Genomic DNA, 27,496 nt, shown 5'->3' on the forward strand with positions numbered 1-27,496 from the left:
GAAACTAAAGCAGGAAGGGAATGGGAACTAGTGGGTGTGCTGTTTAAGATAAGGTGGCAGGGAAGGCATCTCTGAGGCTGTGACACTTAAGCTGAGGCCCCGTGTGGAGTGACATGGAAATACCTACGGGAGGAAGTGTTGGGAGGGGAGGAAACAGGGAATGTAAAAGCCCTGTGGTAAGAATGTGCCTGACTTTTGAGGGGAGGGGGTGGAGGCAATGGAGTGATGGAGGGAGAGAGTAGTAACCCAACTCTGAGAGACAGACAAACATGCATTTACAGACTTTGGATGCGTGACAACCAGGGAAAGGCCTCTGCGAGGGAGGAGTCTACTTGAAGCAAAGTACTTTTGCAACAGCCTAAGCTGAGGATGGGTCAAGTTTGAGGGTACAAGGTCAGCCCAGTTGCTGTAGGGGAAATGTACTGTAGGAAGGGGGCAGGGGACAATCAGGGAGAGCAACAGGGAAACCGTCCAAGCCCGGGATGAAGGTGGCTCCTACCAGGCGCAGAGTGGTCCGACGCTGACAATCAGCGACAAGCCTGCCAGGGAGGAAGGAGGGCCGATCAGGCAACTCCCACCCCAAGCTGTCGGGGTGAGGGGGAATTTTAGACCCTGAACTCGAGAAGGATCCCGACGAGGCACCCCTGACTGCGGAGGGCACGCAGGGGGCAGCTTCGTCCCAGGCTTGGAGTCCCACAGACCTGGGTATGAACACCAGATCCGCCACGAACAGCGTGGCCCTCCGGGCTGGCTAAGCCGGTCCGGCCGGAAGAGCCCTAATCTATAGCAGGGAAATATTTACAGGCGACTTCACAGCCTATCTGACCCGCGGTGAAGCCGCCCCGCGTCTTCCGGATCGGCGCGTCTGCGCAGGCGCAGCGGGGGCGGCGGGGGGCCAGTGCGGTCAGTGCGCCTGCGCCGCGCTCAACCCGCGTGCGCCCTCGGGGCGTCGGGGTCAGCGCCGGGGAGCGGGGCCCCGAGAGGCTGCGCGCGCGGCGGTCTGGCCCGGAGCCGGGCGGCGGGGCCTTCGCCATGCCTGGGCTGGTGCTCTTCGGCCGGCGCTGGGCCATCGCCAGCGACGACTTGGTCTTCCCGGGGTTCTTCGAGCTGTTCCTGCGGGTGCTGTGGTGAGTGCGGCGGCGGGGAGCGGGGAGCCCCGCAGGGCGCCGACTGCGCGGCGCGGACGCCGGGCCCCGGGCGCCTCGGGTGCCTCCCCGCCGCCCGCCGCGCGCGAGGTCGGAGCTGTGCCTCGCCCCACTTCGTGGGCGCACCCTGCGGCCCGGCGCGGGTAGGCCGTGTCCCGGGTCCCACTGGCGGGCCCGCCGCCCGGGCGCCGGCGCTGCGGGGCGCGAGCACCCGCGGGGAGGGAGCAGCCGGCGCTGCACGGCCGAGCCGAGCCGCGGCCCGGGGCCTCCCGCGCCCCGGCCGGCAGCAGCAGCCCGGGCTCCGCGGGGTAACGCCGCGCAGCTCGTGTCCGCCGAGGCGGCGGGGAGTCGTGCCCCGAGGCGGCCTTCTTGAGCTGCCTGCGGCTGAATTCCGCGGAAAGCAGAAGGGCTTTGCGTGAGACGCTCTTTTCTTTCTACGCGTGCAGGTGGAATTAGGTGTCTGAAGTCTCTTCCTAGGAGCAGATGAGTCAAATGAGTAAAGCAAATGCCATTGTTATAAAAGAATAGATTCTTGAGGGAAAGGGAGATTTAAAAACGTAATGTTAATGAGCTGCTTCATAGTTTCAAAACCAGGTTTTCCCGAGGTTTTTTCCATTATTCACAGAACTGACAAAAGCATGAATAGCTCCTCCAGTTCCTCGTCTGGGCTTGAGGCTTTGCCAAATGGTTTGACAGGGATCTGTTTCTTTGCATTAGCTGGTGCTGACTTTCCTTCTACACTGAGTTACACAGGATATGTTTGAGTCCACAACAGTTATCTTTTGATTTATCAGCTTTTACCATGAAACATCTTTGCATAGCTTGTTTCTTGCCCCCTTGTTTTTGTATTACAGCATTACAATGTGTGTTTGTCAATGTCTTAATCTGCATAAGTAAAAATGTTAATTAGCTATCATATACTTGTCACAAATGGGGCTGTTTTCCAGCAGCTCACATTATATTTGCTTGCTTGTGAGTTTAAATTTCTCTCGTACCATTACAGCAGGCTTAGAATAAGAACAATTACATAAGCAAAGAAAATAATAAAACTCACACCAAAAAAGTCGTGCTCATTCATTGATACAGATCTCTTATTGATGGAAATTACATTTACAAGTAATTACATTTCAAAGTGAACTTCATTGACCTTGATTTGAAAAATATTAATACCTTGTATTTCTCTGCAGCATGATTTCCAAAGCAGTTCCTGGGTTCCATTTCTGACCCCCGTTTCTTGACAGGTGGATTGGCATTCTGACATTGTATCTTATGCACAAAGGGAAGCTAAACTGTGCTGGTGGAGTCCTGCTCAGCAGTTACTTGATTGGTCTCATTATTCTCCTGGCAGTTGTGATATGTACTCTCTCAGCCATCGTCTGTGTCAGCATGAAAGGTAAAGAGCAGCCTTTTTTTTTTTTCTGTTCAGTTGATTTATTTTCTTACATTGTTGTTTATATTTGTATAATACTTGATTTCTCCCGAGAAATAATCCCCATAAATCTCCCCGCCAACGCATTACCCCGTGAACAATCACCTTAGTCCCTCGTACAATTCCCTTCCCTGTTTTGATCGCTCTTCTTTGACCTCCCCAGCTGCATGTCTGGGATCTATAATTTGCCTGCTAGTTTTGTCTTTTGTTCTGGCCCTTTGTTTGGTTTTCCTATGTTCCTCCTATAAGTGAAACCATCCAGTATTTTTCTTTTTCCTTCTGACTTAATTCACTGACCATAATCCCTTCTAATTCCATCTCCATATTGCTAAGAGCAGACTTTTCTATCTGATATCTATCCTTTTTTTTTTTTTTTTTAAGATTTATTTTTTATTTATACAACAGCTGGGGTACAGGCCAGAGACGTGGGAGGGTGAGAGGGTTCACCAGAGACAGAGCAGGAAGCAGAACAGGCAAATGGACCGAAAGCACTACTGAGGGGAGCAGTGGGCGAGACAGGAGAGGTCTGCTGTGCCATGTGGAAATCTCCCCGGCTGGCCGGGATCGAACCCGCACTGCAGAGGCTGCGGACAGCTTCATAGTGCAGCGCTCTACCACCTGCGCCACCAGGGAGGCACTGTGTGCTTAACTTTTTAAGGAACTGCCAGACTGTTTTCCAACAACTGCACCATTTTTCATTCTTTTTTTTTTTTTAATTTTATTATTATTTTTTTTTAATTTTCTAGAGGAATGTCTTATTTATTTATTTATTATTTGTTTGTTTGTTTGGTTTATACATGCACTGGGTACAGTCAGAAGCACGGGAGGGTGAGAGAATTCACCAGAGCCAGAGCAGGGAGCAGAGCAGGCAGAAGGACCGAAGTACACTGCTGAGGGGAGCAGCGGGCGGCAGGAGAGGTCTGCACACCATGTGGGACCCTCCTCTGGTGGCCGGGGAGCAGCCGGGGATCGAACCGGCGCTGCAGAGGCCACAGGTAGCTTCGCAACCCAGCACTCAACCGCTGCGCCACCGGGGAGGCCCACCATTTTTCATTCTTGCCAGTAGTTTCTAAGAGTTCCATTTTCTCTACATCCTTGCTATTGTCTACTGGATGCAAATGGTATGTTATTGTGGGTTTTTTTTTTTTTTTTTTAAATAGAGGCATGTTTTATTTATTTATTTGTTTGCTTGTTTTTGTTTATACATGCACTGGGTACAGTCAGAAGCACGGGAGGGTGAGAGAATTCACCAGAGCCAGAGCGGGGAGCAGAGCAGGCAGAAGGACCAAAGTACACTGCTGAGGGGAGCAGCGGGCGGCAGGAGAGGTCTGCGCGCCATGTGGGACCCCCTCCGGTGGCCGGGGAGCAGCCGGGGATCGAACCGGCGCTGCAGAGGCTGCGGGCAGCGTCACAACCCAGCGCTCAACCGCTGCGCCACCGGGGAGGCCCTGTTATTGTGGTTTTGATGATTAATGATATTGAACTTTCTTTCTTATACTTATTGGCCACTTGTTTATCACTTTTGGATAAATGTCTATTCAGATCCCTTCCCCAATTTTAAATTGGGTTATTTGTCCATTTATTAATGAGTTGTAAGAATTATATCTGTTCTTAATGAGAATTTTTCCCTAGTGTTACAACTTTATATACAGTCAGTTAGGTGAGAATGTCTCTGAAAAGGTTGGTATCCCTCCTACTTGATTGCTCACTTTTGTGACTAAGAAAGAAAAAGTAAACAAAAACATAAATCAGAGAGAAGGCTGTATGGCACCCACCAGGCGACATATTTTAGTGTTTTATCACTGCTTGCTTTGGGATGTAGGCATCATACTTATCAGATCGTAGATGATGATAAAATGAAGAGGGAGTGGATACAGTGGGTAAGAATTAATATCTCAATGGTTTGTTACGATAGGCCAAAACTTAAAAGATGATAGTGCCTGAGGAGAAATACTGTTCCTTGAGGATGATGCTATGTCCAATCAGCTGCTGAGTTCCCACTATACCGCCACACACAGCCCAGATAAGCTGACTAATGAAGGAGGGTGGAGCTATGAGGAGCACAGGGAGCGTGCAGTCTAGGCCCTGCACCCGAGTCCCTAAGTCCCAAAGTTAAGTCCCTTCTTGGGCTTAAACTAGTTTGAGTTGGATTTTCTATTGTGGCTAGAGCTAGCACAACTGAACTAAAAACATTATTTTATAAAAACATGCTAGTTTGTTACAAATAATTAGCATCATATGTCTTATTTAACTATTATTAAATTTCAGTGAAAATGTAAGGAAAATAAAAATGAAAGACAATGGGAAAGAATATCGTAATTCATGGGACTTAGAGGAGTCAACCTCCTCACCTCAGTAAGAAAAAGACCAGTAACTATAGAAAAGTGGACAAAGATCACAAATAGTAAAATGATTGTAAGTGACTTTTACTATAAAAATGTTCAGCCTCGGGCCTCCTCTGGTGGCTCAGGCGGTTGAGCAACACGCTGTGAAGCTCCCCACAGCCTCTGCAGCGTGGGTTCGATCCCGGCCAGCCGGCAAGAGTCCCACATGTCGCGCAGACCTCTCCTGCAGCGCCCGCTGCTCCCCTCAGCAGTGTATTTCGTCAGTCTGCCTGTTCTGTTCCCTGCTCTGTCTCTGGCGAATCTTCTCACCCTCCTGCACATCTGGCCTGTACCCCGGTTCTGGTATAAATAAATAAATAAATCTTAAAAAAAATGTTCGGCCTCAGTCACAATAAGAAAACTCACCTAGATGATACAGTAGAACATTGGGATGGGGAAATGTACTCTCATTTCCCCAGAAACAGGCAGCTCGTTCTGTAAGTTGATTGACTCTCTTGGAAGTCCTGTTTTGGGGTGTTTTCGTAAGAATCAGTCAGTTTTTTCCTATATGTTTGTGTGCACAGAAAGTGCTTGTAGGGTTGTTCATTGTAGTGTTGTTTGTAGTTACAAAAGACAGGAACAAACTCAGTGCCTGGTGGGAGGCCTGGTTAGGTCGGATGTAGTTCATCCTTGCGCTGTGGGCACAACTATTAGAAAGCAAGAAACGCCTGTGAACCAACGAAGAGTGATTTCCCATATGCTAAGTCACAGGACACCATGTGCAGTGTGGTGCTTTCTTTTCTCTAGAGGGTGTGCATACACACTACCTGCTTTGTTGATATGCACACTGCAGACTGCACAATCCCTAGTTTACTCGCAGGGAAGATAACTGAAGGACTGGGCTTCAGTCTTGGGAAGAAGTCTTAATATTTACCCTACAGCTACTTGAGCCATTTTGAACTTTACCTTTCGCATGCATTACCTGCACAGAATCAGTAGATTTTTTACAAGTTGTAAGTTTTAGGTCTATTTTTTAATAACCCATCTCTATAGTCAACATCATTTGGCTGAAAGACAGTTGGCTTGGCTTTTGGCTGATGTACTTCTCCAGAAGTAACACCGCAAATTGTAGAATGTGCTTTTGAAGCAAATAGAATTCAGTCACCTTTATGCCAAAGACTGATGCTTATGTATTTGACTATCCTGTTTCTTGGTCATCAGTATAGCTTAGCTGGGAAAAATCTTGGTGCCATTGTGTTAATTCCTTTTTTTTTTTTTTAAAGATTTATTTATGCATGCAAGAGCTGGGGTACAGGCCAGAGATGTGGGGGGTGAGAGGATTCATCAGAGACAGAGTGGGGAACAGAACAGGCAGACTGACTGAAATACACTGCTGAGGAGAGCAGCGGGCGAGTCAGGAGAGGTCTGCTGTGCTATGTGGGTTGCTGCCTGGCTGGCCAGGGATCGAACTGGTGCTGCAGAGGCTGCAGATTGCTTCATAGTGCGGTGCTTAGCCCCTTGCGCCACCAGCTACCAGGGAGGCCCCATTGTGTTAATTTCTGGTTTTGGTTTGAGAACCTCCCAGGTGAAGTGCTGCTCCTGCCAGCGGGGTGGTAGAGTGTAGGAGGGAGAACACCCACGTCTGCCATGCCACTGCTGGGTTTGGTTTGGTCGTGGGACATCTCGAATCTCTTATCAAGCTCATTACTAATGTGTTGGGAAAGAGTACCAGAGAGGTTGACCCGGAGATTATGTGACATGTGCTTTCCCTCTATTGCCACGGCTGCTAGGCAATGGTTCCTTCACAAGGGCTGTGTTGAGGATGTTGTGTCCAGGAATGTTGCCAGGTTCAGTAATTATGGATCGTGGGCATCCCAACACCCACTGCACCAGCCTGGTTCTCACCAGCAACTGTTTACGTGGAAAAGAAAATAAAAATCTAAATCATTTTTTCAATGTCTTCTTTCTTTTCTGGAGCCTTAATTAGAACTCCATTTCCTGCTTTCTCATTTATTTATTTTATTCATGCAGTAACCAGTTGCTGCTTAGCAACATTCGGATACTCCCTGAGTTGGAGCCCTGGCCATCCAGGAGGGGGAGTGGGGGGTTGTGGGGGTGTGTGTGTGTGTGTGTGTGTGTGTCTCCCCCCTGATATTGTTTCCTGTCTTCCTTGGGTGAGCACCTTTAGTTAAGCAACAGCAGAATGCAAGCAAAGGACTGTTTTTTTACACACCTTTAGCCATTGTCTGCCCCTTAGAGAGAGAGCTGTTTCAGTTTGAAATATTGTCTCTGCCCACAATGAGCCTGCTTGTGTCTTATATTTTTAAATGTGGTTCTAACTGACTCATGAAAGATCATTTTTGGAATATAAAAGTTATTTCCTTAACAAATGATTCTTTAGATTTTTCTCAATCGTTGATTTTGTTTTCATCATGTAGCTTTTTTTTTAAAGATTTATTTATTTATACGAGAACCGGGGTACAGGCCAGATGCACGGGAGAGTGAGAGGACTCACCAGAGACAGAGCGGGGAACAGAACAGGCGGACTGACGAAATACACTGCTGAGGGGAGCAGCGGGCGAGACAGGAGAGGTCTGCTACACCATGTGGGGCCTTTGCGGGCCGGCCAGGATCAAACTAGCACTGCAGAGGCTGCAGACAGCTTCACAGTGCTGCACTCAACCACCTGCGCCACCAGGGGAGGCCCTCATGTAGCATTTTTATGTTACCTTCTTGTTTATCACAGCTTTTCCCCAAAGGGAGAGAATTAATGTTTTGTTTTGTTTTTTGAGAGTTAAAGTTTTTACATCAAGAATTAAAGTACACAGATTTCTGTTGATTCTTGGATTTGTTTTATAAAAAGCGTAAAAATGTTGTATCCGGCCCTTAGGTTTCAGAATCATTCCTTTTCCAAAGTGAGGGCTATGGAGGCAGTGGTGAGATGGAGTGCTGGGTCACACAGATCTGGATTCTGTTTTAGAAAGTAGGCATTCTGCTCACCAAGCCTCAGTTTCCTCGTTTGTGCAGTGGGACGATGACACTCCCAGTCAGTGCTAGCGTTAAAGAGCAATGTGGGTGGAAAGTGTCCCGATGGTGTCAGAAGGTATAAGTCTCGAACAGATGGCGTGCTTGCTTTCCTCACTCTTAGGACGTGGTGACGTGCTTCTGTTTGCCTGCGACAGTGCTGGTTTGGTCTGTTGTCCAGCACAATTATTAATAGCACTGTAGCTTTGTTTTCAAAAGTGTCCTGATTTGGACAATGATCATATGGTCTTCCATATGGTTTTAAAGGCTGGTGAGTCTAAGAAATGACTCTGAGGTTTTTGCCATGTTTCCTGCCCCTCACTGTGGCATGTGCTCTCAAGCTTAGGCATGAATTGCTGGCAACAGGTAAAGGCAGAAGGTGGCGTGTGCCCATGCCGGCACGTGCTGTCACAGCCACGTTTTTGTAGAAAGGGAGCTCTTCCATCTCTGTGGAAACACGTGACCATTCTAATGTCTTTTGCATCTCAGGAACCATTTGTAATCCTGGACCACGGAAATCTATGTCTAAGCTGCTTTACATCCGCCTGGCCCTCTTCCTGCCAGAGATGGTCTGGGCAACGCTGGGGGCCACCTGGGTAGCAGATGGTGTTGAATGTGACAGGACAGTTGTGAACGGCATCATCGCCACCGTCATAATCAGGTGAGGTCTTCTGTGTCTCTGCCTTGTTTCCTATTTCACAAATACTTGAGACAGAGGTAAACAAACCTTTCTGAACCACTTCAGGTAGCCAGTGTGCTGAAGCCTTCCTAAAATAGTTAGAAATTGGATCCCTTTGAGTAAATCATAGATATTAGAGATGCTTTTGTTTATACATGAGAAATAATTCATCTTCCATCGTGCATTTATTGATGTTGTTTTTCTTTCTTACTGGTTCTTATTTTTCTGCATTCCCTCCCTTCTCGTGTAAGAAGGAAGAAAACCTGAAACCCAAACCAGACAGCGAGCAAAAAGAAATCAGTGTCAGGAGTTGTACTGAGGAATAATGCATGGAGATAATGCCTGGAACAATGCCAGGCACAAGGAGTGGGCTGTCCCAGCCGCCCTTCTGAGAGCCACCAGCAGGGCCTGGGGCAGCCCCCTGGAGGCTCCTCCCCCACAGCACATGTTCAGGACCACAGGGCCCTGCACACCATGGACTCCCAGGGCGCGTAAATGAAAGACTAGTTGAGGGTCCTGCAACATGGCCAAATTCTTTTCAGTTTTGCCAGGAAGAACCCTGAGACCTGAAGGAGTAAGGGCCTGGGGTGGTGGTCAGGGAGCTGTGGCGAACAAGGCCAGCTGCTTCCATGCCAGGCTGTGTCTCCCCCTCAGATGCTTCCTTTTCTCTTTTATGGTTTCTGCTTTCAGGCTCTGATCTCTGTAGGGCCTGTGTTAGTCATAAGAAATTTCTAGGAGGAGCAAGTCTCTCACCTCACCCAGTTTCTAGGAGAGTTCCACCGTGTGTAGATAAACCGAGGGAGAGGCCTCTGGCTGCTGTGTCTGCATGTGGGACCTGCAGTCATCAAGCCTCCTCCTGTTTTGCAGCTGGATTATCATCGCCTCCACTGTGGTCACCATCATCATCGTCTTTGACCCACTGGGGGGGAAAATGGCCCCCTACTCCTCTGCTGGCCCCAACCACCTGGACAGTCATGAGTCCAGCCAGCTGTTTACTGGCCTCAGGACAGCGGCTACAAGTGTGTGGGAAACCAGGATCAAGCTCTTGTGCTGCTGCATTGGGAAAGACGACCATACTCGAGTTGCTTTTTCGAGTACGGCAGAGCTTTTCTCAACCTACTTTTCAGTAAGCTGAAGGGGTCTGGTCTGGTCTCTTTCTTCTGTTTAAGTCAATTCTGCTTATGTTGAGTACTCCACGTTTCGGGCCAGTCCCCCTGTTCACGTAACTCCTGAGAACTTGTGGTCTGGGGGTGCAGGGTGGGAGACCCCACCTGGGTAGGTGCTCGAGCCTGCTAAGGAGCATTAACAAAGGGCCTGTGTTTGTAGCCCTGGCCTCTCAGCACATCCACGTGTTGACACCTGTCATTACACTGTCTAGATTTTGAGTCAGTTCTTGAACGAAATGAATGATCGAGCAACAGGTTGGGGGTGAATTGCCATTGGTGTTTCCACATACATGCCATCCCGTGGTACTCAGCAGATATCAGTGTCACTTACCCAAGGTGGTATCAGCCTTGGTTTCTTGCTGCTTTTCTTGTGATGAACATGGTAGATTATGTTCAAAGCAAAGTTTGAATAGATTGTTTCAGTGCCTAGAGGGTTATTGAAATTCCAGAACGATTTCTTTACTGATTTGGAAATGCTTGTTTTTCTTCCATGTCCAGTGTGTGGTTTTTTCTTGTTGTGTGATGTCCTCTGAAGAACTGCTATTGTGTTTAGTGTTGACACCAAGTAAGGAGAGGAGTTCTCGTGACATCTACATGCCTGTTGGCCTCTTTGTCACCTCTCCGTGGTGTCTGACTTTGCATTGTCCAAGGCTGGCCCCACAGCCGTAACAGTGGTCTCCACGTAGGGATTAGAGAAGTGTATCTCCCTAAATAAATTTAAAGGCATTAAGATAGTTGGAAAAACGAAGAAGAGAATATGGCTGTTCGTAGAGACTGCATTAACATATGTCATGGGCAAAACCAGTGACTCAGCCATGGGGTAGCCAGGCTGGCCCTGCTTAGGTCTGGAAGCACTGGAAATAGCTGAGTGTTCCTGCCTCCTCCTTACCCCTCCTGCAGGGGAAGGGGGCAGTCAGGCTCCAGAAAACTCACTCTGTTGCTTTATTAGTTTGAAGTTCTTTTATTTATTTTTTGCATAGAACTGGGGTGTTGGCCAGAGGTGCAGGGGGTAAGAAGATTCACCAGAGACAGAGTGGGGAGCAGAGCAGGTGGATCTACTGAAACACACTGCTGAGGGGAGCAGCGGGTGAGATAGGAGAGGTCTGCTGCTCTGTGTGGGTCAGCTCCCTGGCCGGGGATCAAACTCATGCTGTAGTGGTGACAGCACTGACTTAACCCCTAGGCCACCAGAGAGGACCTTCAAGTTCTTTTTGAGGCTGGCTGTGCCCAATAAGTTGTAAATTCAATTTCTTAAGTCTACCATGCACTGTTTGAGCAAAACCTTCACAGCTCTTGAGCAGTGAGGGAAAAAATGGACTGTTATTGCAAAGTGGAGAATTTATCCCTTTACTCCCCCACTTTACAAAAAATTGTGACGTAGATTAAAAACAGCTAAGTCACTTGACATGAGATTTGAAAATAGAGATCAGCAAAATGTTTGTTTTCCAGTGGATAAGTCTGAGGGCAGGATATAAAAACGTGAAGCTCACATATAGGAGTCCTCCTCAAAAGGCTGTACTTGTAGAGATACCTCTGTCAGAGTGTGTGCTTATGTGTGTGAGCTGTATGGAACCAGATTTTAAGGAACTCAGGGGCACTTCTGCTGGGCTTTCTGACAAGCCACATTATTTCCATCTAGGACACAGACCTGGTGCCCAGCGACATTGCAGCAGGCCTCACCCTTCTCCATCAGCAACAGGACAATATCAGGTATAACCAGGAGCCTGACGAGGTGATCAGCCACTCCCCAGGACCCTCCCAGGTAGGCCCCCACTGCTAGTAGTTTGTATAGAATAGCCACTACACGTGTGTGTGTGTGTGTGTGTGTGTGTGTGTGTGTGTGTGTGTGTCCATCAGAAGTTTCTAGTAGGAGAAACAAATTCTAAGCCTGAAACAAATTCAGGCTTAGAAACTGATTTATGGCTTCTGCTGTTTGTACTTTGTCTCCTGTCGGGTGAGATGTTTTTCTTATCACTTGGAGTTCAGGTAGAGGGAGCCAGATCCTGGCCAGTTCACTGTCCATTGTATTTTTAAAGTGTTCTCTTTTAGAAAATTGGTTTTTGGAGTCTGCGAATCAGAAAAGTCCCCTGTGGGATGGGTGCCTCCATGGTGTGTTTGCTTTCTTCTCTGGACCTGGGAAACGTCAGCTCTGCCTGATGGTGGTTTTCGTGCTACAGATGTTTATGCTTTAGAAGGAGAAAGTGGCCCGTAGATGTATGTGTTCCTCTGCACCCTCCCCACATTCCTGGTTCTTAGCAGCTCAGCGGCGTGGACGTCTGCTCCCCAGACTGTGCAGTCTCTCATGCATCTGACGGGAGGTCCCAGCTTGTTTCATCAGAGGTTATTGGGTTTTTGCTGTTTTGCAGTTAACTTTCACCATACTCGCCGCATCCCTAATAATGAGGGCCCAGCAGTCTCAGTCTGTATTTAAGGGCCAGTTTCTCCATAGACATCTTCTGAGAGGTCTGGTTGGTGAATAAAGAAAGGGAAGGAGAGTCAGGAGTTTGAATTCCGGTTTAGAATCTTGACTTCAGGTGTCTTGATCTTTTCCATGATGGGTCTCCCTCAATAAAAAGCTTTCTCCCTTCTCTTACAGGAAGCTGACTTGGATAAAGAATTAGAAAACTGTCATCACTACATGCAGTTTGCAGCCGCTGCCTACGGGTGGCCTCTCTACATTTACAGAAACCCGTTTACAGGGCTGTGCAAGATCGGTGGTGACTGGTAGGTTGGTCCCGCGGAGGCCTCCGTTCTCCTTCCATCTGTTTGCTGTGGCATCTGTACTTTAGTTTCTAAAAATAATCAATTCTCTCTTTTAAAAAGCTTCATATTTTGAAATACTTTCAAAACACGCAAGAGCAGTGAAAGAAGTCCCTATAGCCTTTATCTGCGGTCACCCGTGTGACCATTTCTGTCCCAGGCTGGGTCACTGTCCTCATGGAGACACCATGCCCCTTTGTCCCTAGGAATATGGGCTTTTTTCTGCCTAACTACAGTGCAGGTGTAAACTTCAGGAAATGTGTTATTAGTAATTCTTTTTTTTTTTTTTTAAGATTTATTTATTTATTTATACAAGCACTGGGTACAGTCAGAAGCGCAGGAGGGTGAGAGAATTCACCAGAGTCAGAGCGGAGAACATAGCAGGCAGACTGACGAAGTACACTGCTAAGGGGAGCAGCAGGCGACAGGAGAGGTCTGCGTGACATGTGGGACCCTCACCCGGCAGCCGGGGATCAAACTGGCGCTGCAGAGGCTGTGGTCAGCTTTGTAACCCAGCGCTCAACCGCTACGCCACCAGGGAGGCCCTGTTATTAGTAATTAATTTACAACATGCTTTCAGATTTCCTGTGCCCCAATAATACCTGTCCCCTCAGCCGTTTCCTTCAGTTTGGATCAGCTCCTCAGTCATTGTGTTTTCCATGATGTTGACATTCTGACGATAGTCCAGATGTTTTGTAGACTGGCCCTCGATTTGCATTTGTCCAGCGGTTACTCCGTGTTGCGGTTCAGGCTGTGTGTCAGTGACAGGAAGCACCGGAGGGACGTGGGTCCTTCTCCAGTGTCCTGTCTTGGGGGTGCCTGGCCCACCTTGTCCATCTCTGGGATGTGAGGGTCCCTCCCATTCTTGATTTAATTTACTCTTTGAATAGATAAGACAGCAGCATGATTCTAGAAGTAAGAACTCAAGAAAAAAGCATACACAGAATGTGTTTATCTTTTAAAAGCAACTATATGTTAGCCAAACTGTGTCTGAAACTTGTAAGCTCTAGCCCCTGTGCTTCTGGGAAAGTGGGACAGCAGGGCCCGTGACTCAGGCGCACAGTAATCCCCTGCCCTCTTCTTATAGCTGCGGGAACAGGACGACAGACTACGACTTGGTTGGAGGTGACCAGCTCAACTGTCACTTTGGCTCCATCCTGCACATGACGGGGCTACAGTACAGGGATTTCATTCACATAAGCTTTCACGACAAGGTGGAGTAGAAGGCGGGGCTCTTTGTGTCTTTTGGGTCCTGGAGTCCTTTGAGGTTCTGGTGTAGGTTGTAATTATTCCCCTTGACAATGCGCATTAGACACGCATATACTCACACTTTCATCCCCAAGTGGAGGGTGTGGAATCCCTGGAAGTCGGTGGCCCTGCGGAGGCCAGCTCTCAGCTTCAGTGCCCTGACTCAGATGCAGCCCAAGTTAAGGGTCAGGTATTTAGTACAGTAACTCAAATTTACTGCCTCATAGGATCTCTTGGGCAACTTTCTAAATACCCAAAGTCCTTGTCATTTAAAGTAGAATCTCTAACAGTACAAGCCCACCAGGTGATTGTGCTAAGCAGACAATGTGGGGAGCTAGTGCATGACCCTCCAGCTCACTGGCTCCCAAACGACAGCTTTTCCCCACTGCCACCCTCACACCACTTGGACCCTCCCCCTCTCCATCCTGGCTCCTTCTTCACCTTAACCCCTCACTTCTTTATTCATGTCTACTAGGTTTTTAAAAAGATTTATTTATTTATGCATTCAAGAACTAGGGTACAGGCCAGAGGTGTGGGGGTGAGAGGATTCACCAGAGACAGAGTGGGGAGCAGAACACACGGATTGACTGAAATATGCTGCTGAGGGGAGCAGCGGGCGAGTCAGGAAAGGTCTGGTGTGCCACGTGGGTAGCTCCCTGGCTGGCCGGGGATTGAACTCATGCTGCAGTGGCTGTGGACAGCTTCATAGGTTGCTTCTTAACCCCTTGCGCCACCAGGGAGGCCCCACAAGTCTAATTCTTAAAGTATTTTGCTTTGTCACATCTCCTATGGAAATGTCTAGTATTTGTCTTTGTCATTTTAACTTGTTTTGCTACACATAATCCCCTTAGACATTTTACTGTAAATGGCAATATTTCATCTTTCCTTTCGACTGAATAGTATTCCAGTCTGTGATATACCACATCTTTTTGATCCAGTCCCCTATCAGTAAGTAGTTTCCATGTCCTAGCTATAAAATAATGCTGCAGTAAACATTGTATAGCATCTAATTTTTTTTATTTGAATATTTCAAATTCTTTGAATAGATGCCCGAGAGTGATATTGCAAGGTCATAAGGTGTTTTCATTTCTTAAGGTAAATCTAGGTCACATTCCAAAATGGCTGTACCAATTTATATTCCCACCAGCAGTGTAATAGGGTTCCTCTTTGCACCAGCCCATCCTTGCAGGTGTGGAATAGCACCTCCTTGTGGTGTTAACCTGCATCTCCTACTGGAAGCTTTTATGAACATTTTTTCATGTTTCTGTTGGCCTGGTGAATTGTCATTTCAGATCTACCCATTTATTAGTTCATTTTTTTATTGTTAAATTGTGTAAATTTTTTTAGATATCTTGTGTATTAACTCCTTGTTGATTGTGTAATACGTAAATATTTTCTTCCATTCAGACGGATGTCTCACTAATCTACTTATGTCTTGTTTTACTGTGTAAAAGCTTTTAACTTGAGGTAATCCCAGATGTTTGTGCTTTTATTTCCATTGCCATAGAGATAAATCTCCAGAGACATCTTTATCATTGATGTCATGGGATGAATCACCAATCTTTTTTTAATATATTTCATTGTTGTAGGCCTTAAGTCTGTCTTTAATCCATGTAGCCTTTATTTTTGTGTATGGTGTTAGAGAATGATCTTTGCCTAGTCCTCCTGGCACCAGTTGTGGCTCCTTTATCATGAATGGTGTACTGATGTATATGTTGATTTGTTTCTCGACTTTCAGTTCTATTCCATTGGTCTGTGTATCTATTTTTATGACAATACCATATTGTTTTAATGACTCTCGCTTCTTATAATATAGTTTAAAGTTAGGTTATACTTCCTTTTTTCTCAGTATTGCTATTTGAGGCCTTTAATGGTTCCATATAAGTTTTACAATTTTTTTCAATTTTTTTTTTTTTTTTTTTAAAGATTTATTGGGCCTCCTCGGTGGAGCAGCTGGTTGAGCGCAGCGCTGTGAAGCGGTCCGCAGTCTCTATAGTGTGGGTTTGCTTCCCGGCTAGCCAGGGAGAAACCTATATGGCGAGGCAGACCTCTCCTGTCTCGCCTGCTGCTCCCCTCAGCGGTGTTTTCCATTTTTCTGTCTATTCTGCCTGTTCTGCTCCCTACTCTGTCTCTGGTGAATTCTCTCACCCTCCGGTGCCTCTGGCTTGTACCCCTGTTCTTGTATAAATAAATAAAATTTTTTTTAGATTTATTTATTTATTTATGCAAGAACCAGGGTACAGATCAGATGTGCGGGAGGGTGAGAGGATTCACGAGAGCCAGATTGGGGAACAGAACAGGCAGACTAACAAAGTACACTTCTGAGGGGAGCAGCGGGCGGCAGGAGAGGTCTGCGCGCCATGTGGGACCCTCCTCCGGTGGCTGGTGAGCAGCCGGGGTCAAACCGGCGCTGCAGAGGCTGCGGGCAGCTTCGCAACCCAGCACTCAGCCGCTGCGCCACTGGGGAGGCCCAAATAAATATTTTAAAAATAAAGATTTATTCATACAGGGCCTCCCTGGTGGTGCAAGGGGTTGAGCACCGCGCTGTGAAGCGATCCACAGCCTCTGCAGCACGAGTTCGATCCCCAGCTGGCTAGGAAGCAACCCACATGCGAAGCAGACCTCTCCTGCCTTGCCCTCTGCTCCCCTCAGCAGTGTGTTTCAGTCAGTCTGTCTGTTCCACTCCCTGCTCTATCTCTGATGAATCCTCTCACCCTCCTGCACGTCTGACCTGTACCCTGGTTCTTGTATGTATGAATAAATCTTTTTTTTTTTTAAAGATTTATTTATTTATGCAAACAAGAACTGGGGTAAAGGCCAGAGATGCGGGGGGTGGGTGGGCGAGAGGATTCACCAGAGACAGAGAGGGGAGCAGAACAGGCAGATGGACTGAAATACGCTGCTGAGGGGAGCAGCGGGCTAGACAGGAGAGGTCTGCTTCGCCATGTGGGTTTCTCGCATGCTGGCCGGGATAGTACCCACATTGCAGAGGCTGCAGACAGCTTCACAGTGCTGCACTCAACCGCCTGTGCCATCAGGGGATGCCCTCTTTTTTCAATTTCTTTGAAGAATCTTGTTGGTATTTTGATGGGAATTGCATTAAATTTACATACCACTTTTGGTAAACTAGTCACTGACAGTATAGATTCTTCCCATCCACGAAGTGGAATATTTTTTGTTGTATCATGGTCTACGTCCTTTAATAACTTCTTGTAGTTTTCATCTCCTTTGTTAGGTTAATTCCTAGGTATTTGATTCTTTTTGGAGTTGTTGTGATTAGAATTACCCTCTAAACATCTTTTTCTTTTCCTTCACTGTATATAAAAATGAAACAGACTTTTGTATATTGATTTTATAAACTGAGTAGAGTCTTTGGGAAACAGCATTTGGTGGTCCAGAGGGATGACTTGTAGATGATCACCACAGACCTGGATTTACCTTAGCTCCCTGGTGATGCTGGGGCCAAGCTGAAGGAGAAGTTTGTATCCTTTATGAACAGTAGTAGGTGTGTCAGGGGTTAGAGAGAAGGAAAAAGGAAAACAAAGGATACTTTGTGGTTCCTGGCCAAGCCAGCCTGGGAGATGTGCTGCCCTCACACCTTGCTATAATGTTGCCACTTTCCCTTCTATCCAACCTGATAAAAAAAATGAAGGAAGAAGAAAACAAAGATAATTTTTCACTTGTATGTCCCGGAGCAGTTATAGCCCCTGAATGGGTCCTCTTAGGATTTCCCGCAGGGGTGATTTCACAGGGTGTGCTGTGAGGCCGACAGGGGCTCTCACTCTCAGTAGCATGATTTCCTAATGACGGACTCCCGCTGCTGTCTCCCTCCCGCAGGTGTATGAGCTGCCCTTCATAGTAGCTCTGGACCACAGGACAGAGTCTGTCGTGGTGGCTGTGAGAGGAACCATGTCTCTCCAGGTTAGGAGTCTGACCCTCCGGTTGGGGCCGGGTGGGGCCGGGCAGCTTGGCCAGCAGGCTGCAGACAAGCCTGTCCTCTGCCAGAACTAGAGGAATGCGCCTAAGTTACAGAACCACAGAGGAAAATGCGGGAGCAAGTCCGGGTTGTGAAGCATTCCCTTTGAAAAACTAGATGAAATTAGTTCCTCTTAGCTGAAAAATGTCAGAAACAGAGATGCCAGGAGGACTAGGCCCTGCTCAAGGAGCTTCTCCAGGGTGCCTACAGGACCCCCCTTGAAGTAACAGGCCTGTCATTCCTGGCTCCCAGAGCTAGACGGGGGCAGTGAATTGAGGAGAGCTCTCAAAAGTCACAGAGCTGTTACCAGCTGCACCACCAGTTCCCCTTCCCCATCAATCCTGTTCCCTATCAGCTGTCTCAGCCTGTTCCCCAGGGCCGCTCTCCCAGATGCTGCACCAAGGCCCTTTCCCAGCTCACAGTGACCCCCTCCCAATCTGGCCCTCCCCCTCTGCCCTGTGGAAACACCAGACAGCTTTCTCCTTTTGATGCTCTCGCCAAGTCTGATGCCTTCCTGGTCTCTTCTTGGCAGATCCTCAGTCTGATTTTCTGATTCTTCTCTACTGACCCAGAACATGCAGTAAGTCCCCTGCCCTTTCTGCTCACCCTGGCCAAGGCAGGGGTTGCAACTGCCTGTCAGCCAGGATCCCACACTTGCAACTCCAAGAGCCTCCTGGGTCTCCCCAGAGGCACCCAAAAAAACAGATACCAGGCCTCCTTCCGGAGCTGCTCTTCCTTCTGGGTCCTCCTCCTGCCCCTTCCTCCCCCAGTAATGATGCAGTGTCCCCCAGATGCCCGTGGAAGACAGAGGCGCAGTCTAGTGTTTCTCTCCATCTCACTGCCCACCCTGTGCAGTTCCTGCCCTGGCCCTAGTCTCCCTGGCCCTGTCCTCTTTCCTGGGTCAGTGAAATCACCTGCCTTGTTACTTGTCTCCACCTCCTCATCTTCCAATCTATGCTTTATATTGTCCACAGAGTGCACTTTCTAGAACACAGTCAGCTCTTACCACTACTCAGAAACCTCCAACAGCTCCCCACTGCTTTTAATAGAGTTCATGTTGCTCGGCACAGTTTTGTGGGTACTCTCTGGCTGATCCCAGCCTGCCTTTCCGTTCCTACTCCAAACCCCACGTGCATGGTCCTTAGCGCTGCCGGTGCTGCAGTCACCATAGAGCCCCCCCCATTCCACCCCCTCCCCGCCCGGGCCACCCTGCACCCAGGGACACACCAGCCTCTCAGCTCTGTCTGCAGCCCCTCTGCAGCCTCATCTGTTTCCCAGGTCAGATGCCTCTGCTGGGCCCTGCTGCTCCCTCAGGAGGGGATGTCTGCCTCACTCCTCTGACTCCTAAGAGCAATTTTTCCTTCCAGACTCAGGAGCCACCTCCTCCAGATTCAGAAGCCTCCCCAACCCCACAGTGCCTGCCTCCCTCTGCTCAGTCTGGCGTATCTCTTATCCTCCTTTATGTTTCAGCATTAACTGTGAATACTGTGAGGGGAGGAACTGTACTCTGTTCAAATCCCTGGTGTGGGCTCTGCCTCGGTGCAGCGAGGGAGGCAGAGGGCGTGCCTTAGACGTGGGCCCTGCCTCTGGCATGCCTGGCCCGGGGCTGCCTGCCTCCTGGGTGTCTCTCCCCAGCTCAGGCATCACAGTCAGCTCTCAACAGGCTGGCCCCGGAGGCTGCACCATCCCCGCTGTGCCAAAGGAGCGCCCCCTGCACATGGCCTCAGACACACAGGCTTAGCTGCTGATGCCTCTTCTTCTGGTGCCCCTTTCACAGGACATCCTGACAGACCTGTCAGCAGAGAGTGAGACCCTTGACCTAGAGTGTGAAGTGCAAGACTGTTGGGCACACAAGGTAAGGTCCTGGTCTTTGGGGTCTGGGATACTCTATCCAGGAGAAACGGAGGGGGATAGGAATTTTCCCAACTCTGAATCTATCCTGTCAATGCTTAGTACTAGCAGCCCTGTGAAGCAGCGCCGTGCGGAGCAAGTGCCTGTGCTTCCACAGCAGGCATCCTCATAGCCACCCTGAGACTGTTTTCAAAGGAAGAAGCAGGCCAGAGGGACCAAGTGAATGGCCAGAGCCACGCAGTTCCTGGAAAAAGTGTCAGTTGCCGTTCGAATCCCTCAGGATTAAACTAACGCTTCAGTCCAGTGCAGGGACCCAGGGCGAACCAGCACCCAGGGGCCCCCACGAGACAGACGCTGTCATCCCATAGGTTTTGTCAGATGTCACGATACCCAAGTTCTGGTTTCACTCCTGCTGTGTTGGGAAGGCGCGGTGGTGCACTCACCCGGAAGCTGTTCTGAGTCTGCAAACTACACGTTTGTCATTTTAGCCTCCTGTAAGTGTGCGGCGGGTGGCATTAAATGCAGCCAGGATGCTGTGTACCCGGCACGAGACCCAAACCTTTTCATCATCCCAAACACACTGTCTCCACAGAGCAGCACCCCGCTTCCAGCCCCTTCGAACCACCACCATCTCTGAGCTTGCTTATTCTGGGGCATCCCCCCATGTTTGTCTCCCAGCCCTAGCTTCCTTCCCTGAGCATAACAGACTCAAGTCTGTCCACGCTGTAGCCTGGGCGGGAATGTCCCCCTCCCTGAGGCCGCGGACACCCCGTCTTGTGCCATGCCGCCTCTTGTCTCTATGCTCACCCACCGGTGGATATTGGGGCTGTTGCCTCCTCCAGCTACTGCATGTTAGAAACGTGGACGCACAGGTAGCCATGTGGGTCCCCGCCTATGACTCTTCTGGACATACACCCAGAAGCCTGCAGGGTCTGATGCTGTTGCTATATTTGACTTTTTGAGGAACCATCAGACCTTTTTTTGCGCAGCTATCCGTTCTCCATCCATCCATTCTCCATCCCTACGCACAGTGCTCGAGGGTTCCTGTTTCTCCATATCCTTGTCAACACTTTTCCATTTTTTGATTCTAGCCTTGCTAGTGGGTATGAAGTGGTATCTCATTGTGGCTTTGGCATGTTTCCCTGGTGACTAATGAGGTTGCAGAGCTGAGTGTTTTAACACTTGAGGGAAAGTCTGGAACGATTCCCTCCCACCAGTTATGGCAGCTTCTTCTGGGGAGAAGGTCAACCAGGACGTCAGGGGTGGGGGGCAGGGGGCTGATGCTGTGTTTATGCACTTCACGTGTATTTTTAACCAAAATATGTATTTCTTTGGTAATGACCTTTTATTTAAAAGGTACTCAAGAGATAGGTCAGCAGAGTGTTTAATTTTTATAAAAATGTGGTATAGCCAGAGTGTAGCTGTCAGAGGTCAAAAGCAGGGTCCTGCGTGGGCACCTTGCACTGGGAGCCAGAGCAGAGGCGTTTGTCTGTGACCAGTTAGAGACTTGCAGTCCCAGGAACGTCTTTTTTTCTTCTTTATCTTTAGCTGTCTTTGTGTCTTAGTTCTGTTTAAGAAAAAAGAGAGAAGAAAAATCTTCAAGCATATTAAAGCGACACAGCAGCCAGCTAACCACAGACACTTTCCGGTGCGGTGGGCTTGGTCGTGGTTCTGGTCTCACAGATATTTGCCTGCAGGTGGTTTTCTCCGACCACAAGCTGCGGCTCCTCCAGTAACAGCTTCAACTCCATTTCTTACCATTCCTTCAGTAACAGGTCTTACCCTCAGGTTAGGAAGGCAGCCTCCCCCGGCCTCCGGGCAGAAACTGCTCTGCTCTGGGCAGGGCCGCACCCAGCTCTGCCTCTAGGACTGGCCCTGGGCCCCCAAGCCAAAGCTCCATGGCTGGAGCAGTCCCGTGTGAGGCCATGATGTCGCGGCCTCGTCCCGCTTGGGCTGGGCTCGGCCTGCAGAGCCCAACCTGTGGTGGGTGCCTGACAGATGAGGGGGTTGGCGCGTTACATCATTGCGGGCGTTTAGAGGGAAGTGGGGGGTTGTCAAGAAGTGTTGTCAGATTTACTCAGAATGTTGAAGCCTCTGAGCCTCCTGAGTTCTCTTTCGTGCTGCCAGGTCATGTTCTGCTCTTAGAATTTTAGGGCAGATGACACCACAGCAGCTGCCGTGCGGTGTGAACCCCGCACCGAGGGATGTGCTGCCCCAGGAGAGGGCGGGCCTGTCTCCCCTTGCCATGGAGGAAGTACTCCAGAAACAGTGCTGATGGGACAGGAACTGTTTAATTTTCAAGGAGCCTGTTTCCTAGGACAGTATGTCAAGAAACGTTCCATTTTTTTTGAAATTTTAAACCAAAACCTGATCTCCCTCGGAGTCACTTCTGATGGTCTTAGTTTAGACTTTGCAGGAACAGAGGATGCTTAGTCAGTGTCACTGATTCAGAACTTTGTTTTAGTGTCAATTTAAAAGATCTTCATTTATAATCTGACCAGCCACACAGACTGGGCTGACGTCAGCTGTGGCACACACGCAACAGAATTGAGTAGCTACAGAAAATGTTGCAGTGGATGTCATTAAGATGGGAAGGTGTCCCTGGTGTCACCCAGTTTCAGGGAGCTGTGTTCTGAGCACCTGCTGGGTGCCATGTCTATCCCCTATGCAGGACACTGGAAGCAGGGGATGTGGTTGCTGAGCCATTTGGTCATGTCTTGATGGTCCCGGCCATCTCGGACACTCAGTAATCATCTCCTTTGTCTGTGTTTCTAGGGAATTTCTCAGGCTGCCAGATATGTTTACCGTCGACTGATCAATGATGGGATTTTGAGCCAAGCCTTCAGCATCGCTCCCGTGAGATTTTACTGAATTTTCTTTACTTTCACTTTTCTCTGTCATTAGCTGTGTTTTTAACCTTGTCTTACTCTGCCTTTGTCCACCAGGAATACCGGCTGGTCATCGTGGGGCACAGCCTGGGGGCAGGCGCTGCGGCCCTACTGGCCATCATGCTGAGACACTCCCACCCGCAAGTCCGGTGCTACGCCTTCTCCCCGCCCCGGGGGCTGCTAAGGTGTGTCTGCACAGTTATCAGGGTGCTGCTTTTTCATACTCAGAAGTTTGAACAGGTTTCTGCCCATAGCTTAGATTTCCTAAATGATGAAAAGCTAAGACTCATTGCCTATTTTTGATGAATCTGAAAAGTATATCTTTCCTTTGACTCAACACGCTTCATCCAGAACTGTTCTATGTAACCTTTTGTCCTGATGTGACAGGATGGGTGCTGCACACCCCATTGCACATCTCTAACCTCTCCTGCACGTCTTCTGTGTCTTTCTTCTATGCTAGTTCTGGACATTTTATTCAGATCTGTTTGCTACTCACTGATTCTCTCTTCAACTCTGTAAAACAGTCTTTTGTTTTATTATGAAATTTCATACAAGAGAATTCAAACAAAAGTAAATAGTATAATGAGCCCCCATTGAATCAGCTTCGGTAATTCATTAAAATATGACAATCTGCATAAACCCAACCCTACTTACAGATCCCCCTCGTGGGATTACTCTGAGCAAATCTGGATTACTTTTGAGCAAACAAATCTGAGACATTTCATCTGTAAACACCTTCCCATACCTTTCAAAAATAAACTTCTAAAAATTAATAATTCCTTGATGCCAGTAGTTGCTCACATACTCCCAGTTACCTCGTAAATGGTCCTCATATTGGATACGGTGAGTTTGTCTTGTAACGCTCACTTCCTTCTGCCTTCACTAGCTGAAAACTACAAAGATCTTTTCTAAGTATTTGCTTACTCTAGGTTATAATTTACTTAGGGAAAAAAAGAGTAAATGCATGACTACTTGAATCCTTCCTTGTATGCAGCAGTGGTGGGTATGTATAATGACTGCATACCCCAGCGCCTCAGAGGCAGGCATTGTGAGCTGCGTTTATAAAGCTTTGAGCTCTATATTTCAGCCCATCAGTCAACTGGGACATTCACACTGTCTCCTCCTCAGTTGTGGGAGCCTATAACCAGGCCCCTCGGCCACCGCGTTCTGACATCACCCTCGTTGTCTCGTGTTTTCTTGCTTTCTGATACAACAAAATACTCTCAATGTTTTATTCTGTTCTCTATGTGGAATCCAGCACTTTCCCAAGGAGTATCAGAGCAGGAGGTGGTACAGAAACTGTTATTTGGGCATGGGGCGCTTGTTACCACAGGCAGGCTCTTTCAGGGGAAAGTGGTGGAAATGCTTTTGTTGTATTGATGCTTCCAATTTAAAGATCAGGGCTTTGTAATTATTTGATTGTGTACTTGGTTTTTACTGAAACTTTGTGTTTTTGTTATGCTTAAAATCTGTTTATATCCATATTAATTTTTAATTTGCATGTCTCCCTGTCTACATGTGTGCACACACCTGTAGTGGGGGGGGGGGTCAGTTCCAGTGGCAACAGCATTGGTACATCTAACAGTGCTGTCACTACAAGCACTTGAGCCTTCTTTCCAGCTTGTCTTTTCTAGGTTATGTGCCTAGTAGGGCTGTGCAGCCAGTGGTGCTTTAAGTCATTGAGATTCAGTCTCTGCCTGGTTAATATCCTATTAGGTTTATTTATTTCATCTGACTTTCAACTTTAGGGATTGCTTTTGATACAATTTTGCTTTATAATCCTATAGACCAGTGATAATTTCAAAGACAGCACTGTATATACAAAGCCAGGAATTTGTGTCGTGCTGTGTTGGGCTAGAACAGAGCCTGGGCTGACCCCTGAGTGTGCAGGGCTTTGTAGCACCATGCAGCTGAGTGGATGCGCCGGTTTATGAACTTGGGCTGTTTTCAGCCTCTGCTACTACAAACAGTAATTACTTTTTTTTTTTTGCGCCAGTCTTTTGACTTTCTTGCCAGAAGGCATCTTGGGTAGATTCCTCCAGTGGGGTTGCTGGGTCAGAGGTTAAATGTGTACATTTGGTCCATGCTCTTGGTTGACCGGCCAGCAGGTTGCTCTACTTGAAGTCTGATTTCATTTTTACTTCCCTTCCGGGGACAGAGAACTGCTGGGGTGTACGAAAACTGACCTGGCAAAGTCACTTGAAGTAAAGCCTTCACTTCTAAGTCATGTAATCATAAAACTTCGCTATCTTAACTTGTTCTTTCTTTGACATTTCAGCAAGTCTCTTTATGAATACTCTAAGAACTTCATTGTGTCCCTTGTCCTGGGCAAGGATGTGATTCCCAGGTAAGTGTGCTAGATGCTTTGTTGGGGTTGGTAGTTGAAATGACCACGTACTGAGCCTCAATCTGATTTTTTGCTAAACAGGTTAAGTGTGACCAACTTGGAAGATTTGAAGAAGAGAATCTTGCAAGTGATCGCTCACTGTAATAAGCCCAAGGTAATTTGGGGGTTTGGGCCCACCCGCAGGCCCTGCGAGGCCTTCCTTGTAAGGGTGTTTCTAGACTTAGCCTCAGGGCCCAAGGCATTGACGCTGTTGCCTGAAGCCCCACCTTCTCCTGACTCCTGTCTGGTAGTACAGACATGGTGCACAGGAAGCAAGTAACCGAATCAGGTGCTCACAATGCCATAGTTAGAGAACTCCATCCTGGAACCATCCCTGTTCTAGCTAAGTGATCTGCCATCTCATATTTCTTAAACCTGTCTTGTGACCAACTTTTGATCCCAAAACTTAGAAAATCAGAAGGGAGATGTGTTCCTGGTATGATTGGCAGGTCACTTCCTGGGTCTGGAAATGCCATTATCACGATGGAAAATTTTTTGAGCATCCTCAGACTCAAAAAATTAGCCACTGAATCCTATCAAATAGGAACATTCTGCTTTCAGGTAGCAGGGGAAACCTGTAGGTGAGTTCTGGCAGAACTGTACCCCAATGTGGCTTAAAGTTAGAGAATGGGATTACAGATAATCTTCTCTGTAACCTTTTTTCCGACACAGGGTTTTTGTTGCTAAACTTTCTGGTGATCAATTGCCTCCCCCAATTTTAAAAAATTTAACATCTAATTTTTTTTTTTTTAAGATTTATTTATACAAGTACTGGGTGCAGTCAGAAGCACGGGAGGGTGAGAGAATTCACCAGAGCCAGAGTGGGGAACAGCACAGGCAGACTGAAATACAATACCGAGGGAAGCAGCGGGAGTGGCTGCGCGCCATGTGGGACCCTCGCCAGCGGCCAGGAATCGGAACTGGCGCAGCAGAGGCCGCGGGCAGCTTCGCAGCCCAGCCCTCAACCGCTGCACCACCAGGGGAGGCCCTAACATCTAATATTTTTAAGGAAAAAATAAAACTGGTTTACAGAATTGCCTCCAAAGAATTAAGGGTCATTTTCCGTCACCCTACCTGATTTGGTTTTTAAATATTGCTGCAAGTATGCCGGCTTCACTGTCCAATGGTTTGGGCTCATGGACCTCCACCCGCTTGTGGTCTGAGAACAGACAGCTGGGTGGGGAGCTCGAAGCCGCTGCCACCTGGCACGGACCTACAGGCCAGGGGTGCTCTGCGGTGACAAGCCTTTTGCTTTCTTCGGTCTCATCCTTAGTACAAGATCTTGCTGCATGGGTGCTGGTATGAGTTATTTGGTGGGAACCCGGACAACTTCCCGACAGAGTTGGATGGGGGCGTCCAGGGAGACCTGACACAGCCTCTTCTCGGAGAGCAGAGTTTGCTGACACACTGGTCTCCAGCATACAGCTTCTCCAGCGACTCTCCCCTGGATTCCCCCACCAAGTACCCCCCTCTGTACCCTCCGGGCAAGATCATCCACCTGGAGGAAGAGGGCACTTCAGGAAGGTGAGTGTAGGTGGTGGGGGCAGAGTGTAATCCCCTCACCACCAGTAAGAATGCATGTGTGAACACACACAAGGGGTAAACTAGAAGTGATGCTGTGTAATTTGTTTTCTTCTCTAGGTTTTGCAGCTGTTCTACTGCTCAGTATAGTGCAAAGTGGGCACATGAATCAGAATTCAGCAAAATACTCATTGGCCCAAAGATGCTCACAGACCACATGCCAGACATCCTGATGAAAGCCTTGGACAGTGTGGTGTCTGACAGGGCCACCTGCATCTCCTGTCCAGCCCGAGGCAGCTCTCATGGAGACTTGGCATAACCAGGACCCCTGGATGCTGCGTTGGACCTTGTTCTTAAACTGACTTTCCCAGTGATCCCTGTTATGCCAATTTCTTGGGCGTCTACGGATAGGAATTTGATGGGTATCAATTCAGTGTTCTTCCCAATGACAGTTAATTTTAAAAATGACTTTGCTCGTAGGACAGAGCAGGACTCAGAACACTGAGGACAGGGCAGGTTCTCAGTCCTTTGGGAAGCCCCTTTCCCACTGGCGTTGGCCTAGGTTTTCTGGCAACCAGATACCTGCCCGGGAGGGATGGGGTGCCCCAGCCAGGTGTAAAGCCCTAATGGATCTGTAGAATCCCACCCTAGCCCCCTTCCCACCACTGGGGTCTCATCACTGCTGAGATGACTGAAGTTGGTATGCAGGTGTGCAGTTTACCGAGGTTGGGTTTTCAAGGCTACATCAACCTGTACTCAGTTGAGGGAACATTTTGCACCTGGTGGCACAGCGGTCAGCCCTGAGCTCCAACTGGGAATCAAGACTGAATCAAGTCAGGGAAATGAGTCGGCAGTTCCTGCCTTTAGAGCTGCAACACTCCACTCCGTTTCCATGTGGTGGTTTCAGCCGCACCAAGAATTGTTTAATCCTCATGTCATGTTCTTGCTCTTGGAGGGCAGCCAATGGACTCGGAGGGAGTTAGAAAATAAAGCACTTGCACACGGCACTTGAGGTCTGCACGGTGAGGTCTCTTCCAGTGGTTGTTTCCAAGAAAGTATTTTACTGGGTGGCTTTATAGCAATGTTTTAAATGTTAATT

General features: G+C 48.3%; 1 protein-coding gene across 1 annotated transcript; it reads left to right on the forward strand.

Moving 5' to 3' along the window:
• Positions 1 to 1,032: 1,032 nt before the first annotated feature.
• On the forward strand, positions 1,033 to 26,716 carry DAGLB (diacylglycerol lipase beta; the record flags this gene model as incomplete). The annotated part of the gene is made up of 15 exons (XM_084250178.1): positions 1,033 to 1,127; positions 2,387 to 2,538; positions 8,412 to 8,583; positions 9,469 to 9,727; positions 11,407 to 11,529; positions 12,364 to 12,491; positions 13,615 to 13,741; positions 17,613 to 17,696; positions 19,529 to 19,606; positions 22,378 to 22,458; positions 22,548 to 22,675; positions 24,769 to 24,837; positions 24,919 to 24,991; positions 26,150 to 26,400; positions 26,518 to 26,716. The coding sequence occupies 15 exons, from the start codon at positions 1,033 to 1,035 to the stop codon at positions 26,714 to 26,716; spliced, it is 2,019 nt and encodes a 672-aa protein (XP_084106304.1).
• Positions 26,717 to 27,496: the final 780 nt, after the last annotated feature.

Source organism: Talpa europaea, assembly GCF_964194135.1.
Source record: "Talpa europaea genome assembly, chromosome: 12".
In the NCBI taxonomy this organism is placed as follows: domain Eukaryota; kingdom Metazoa; phylum Chordata; class Mammalia; order Eulipotyphla; family Talpidae; genus Talpa; species Talpa europaea.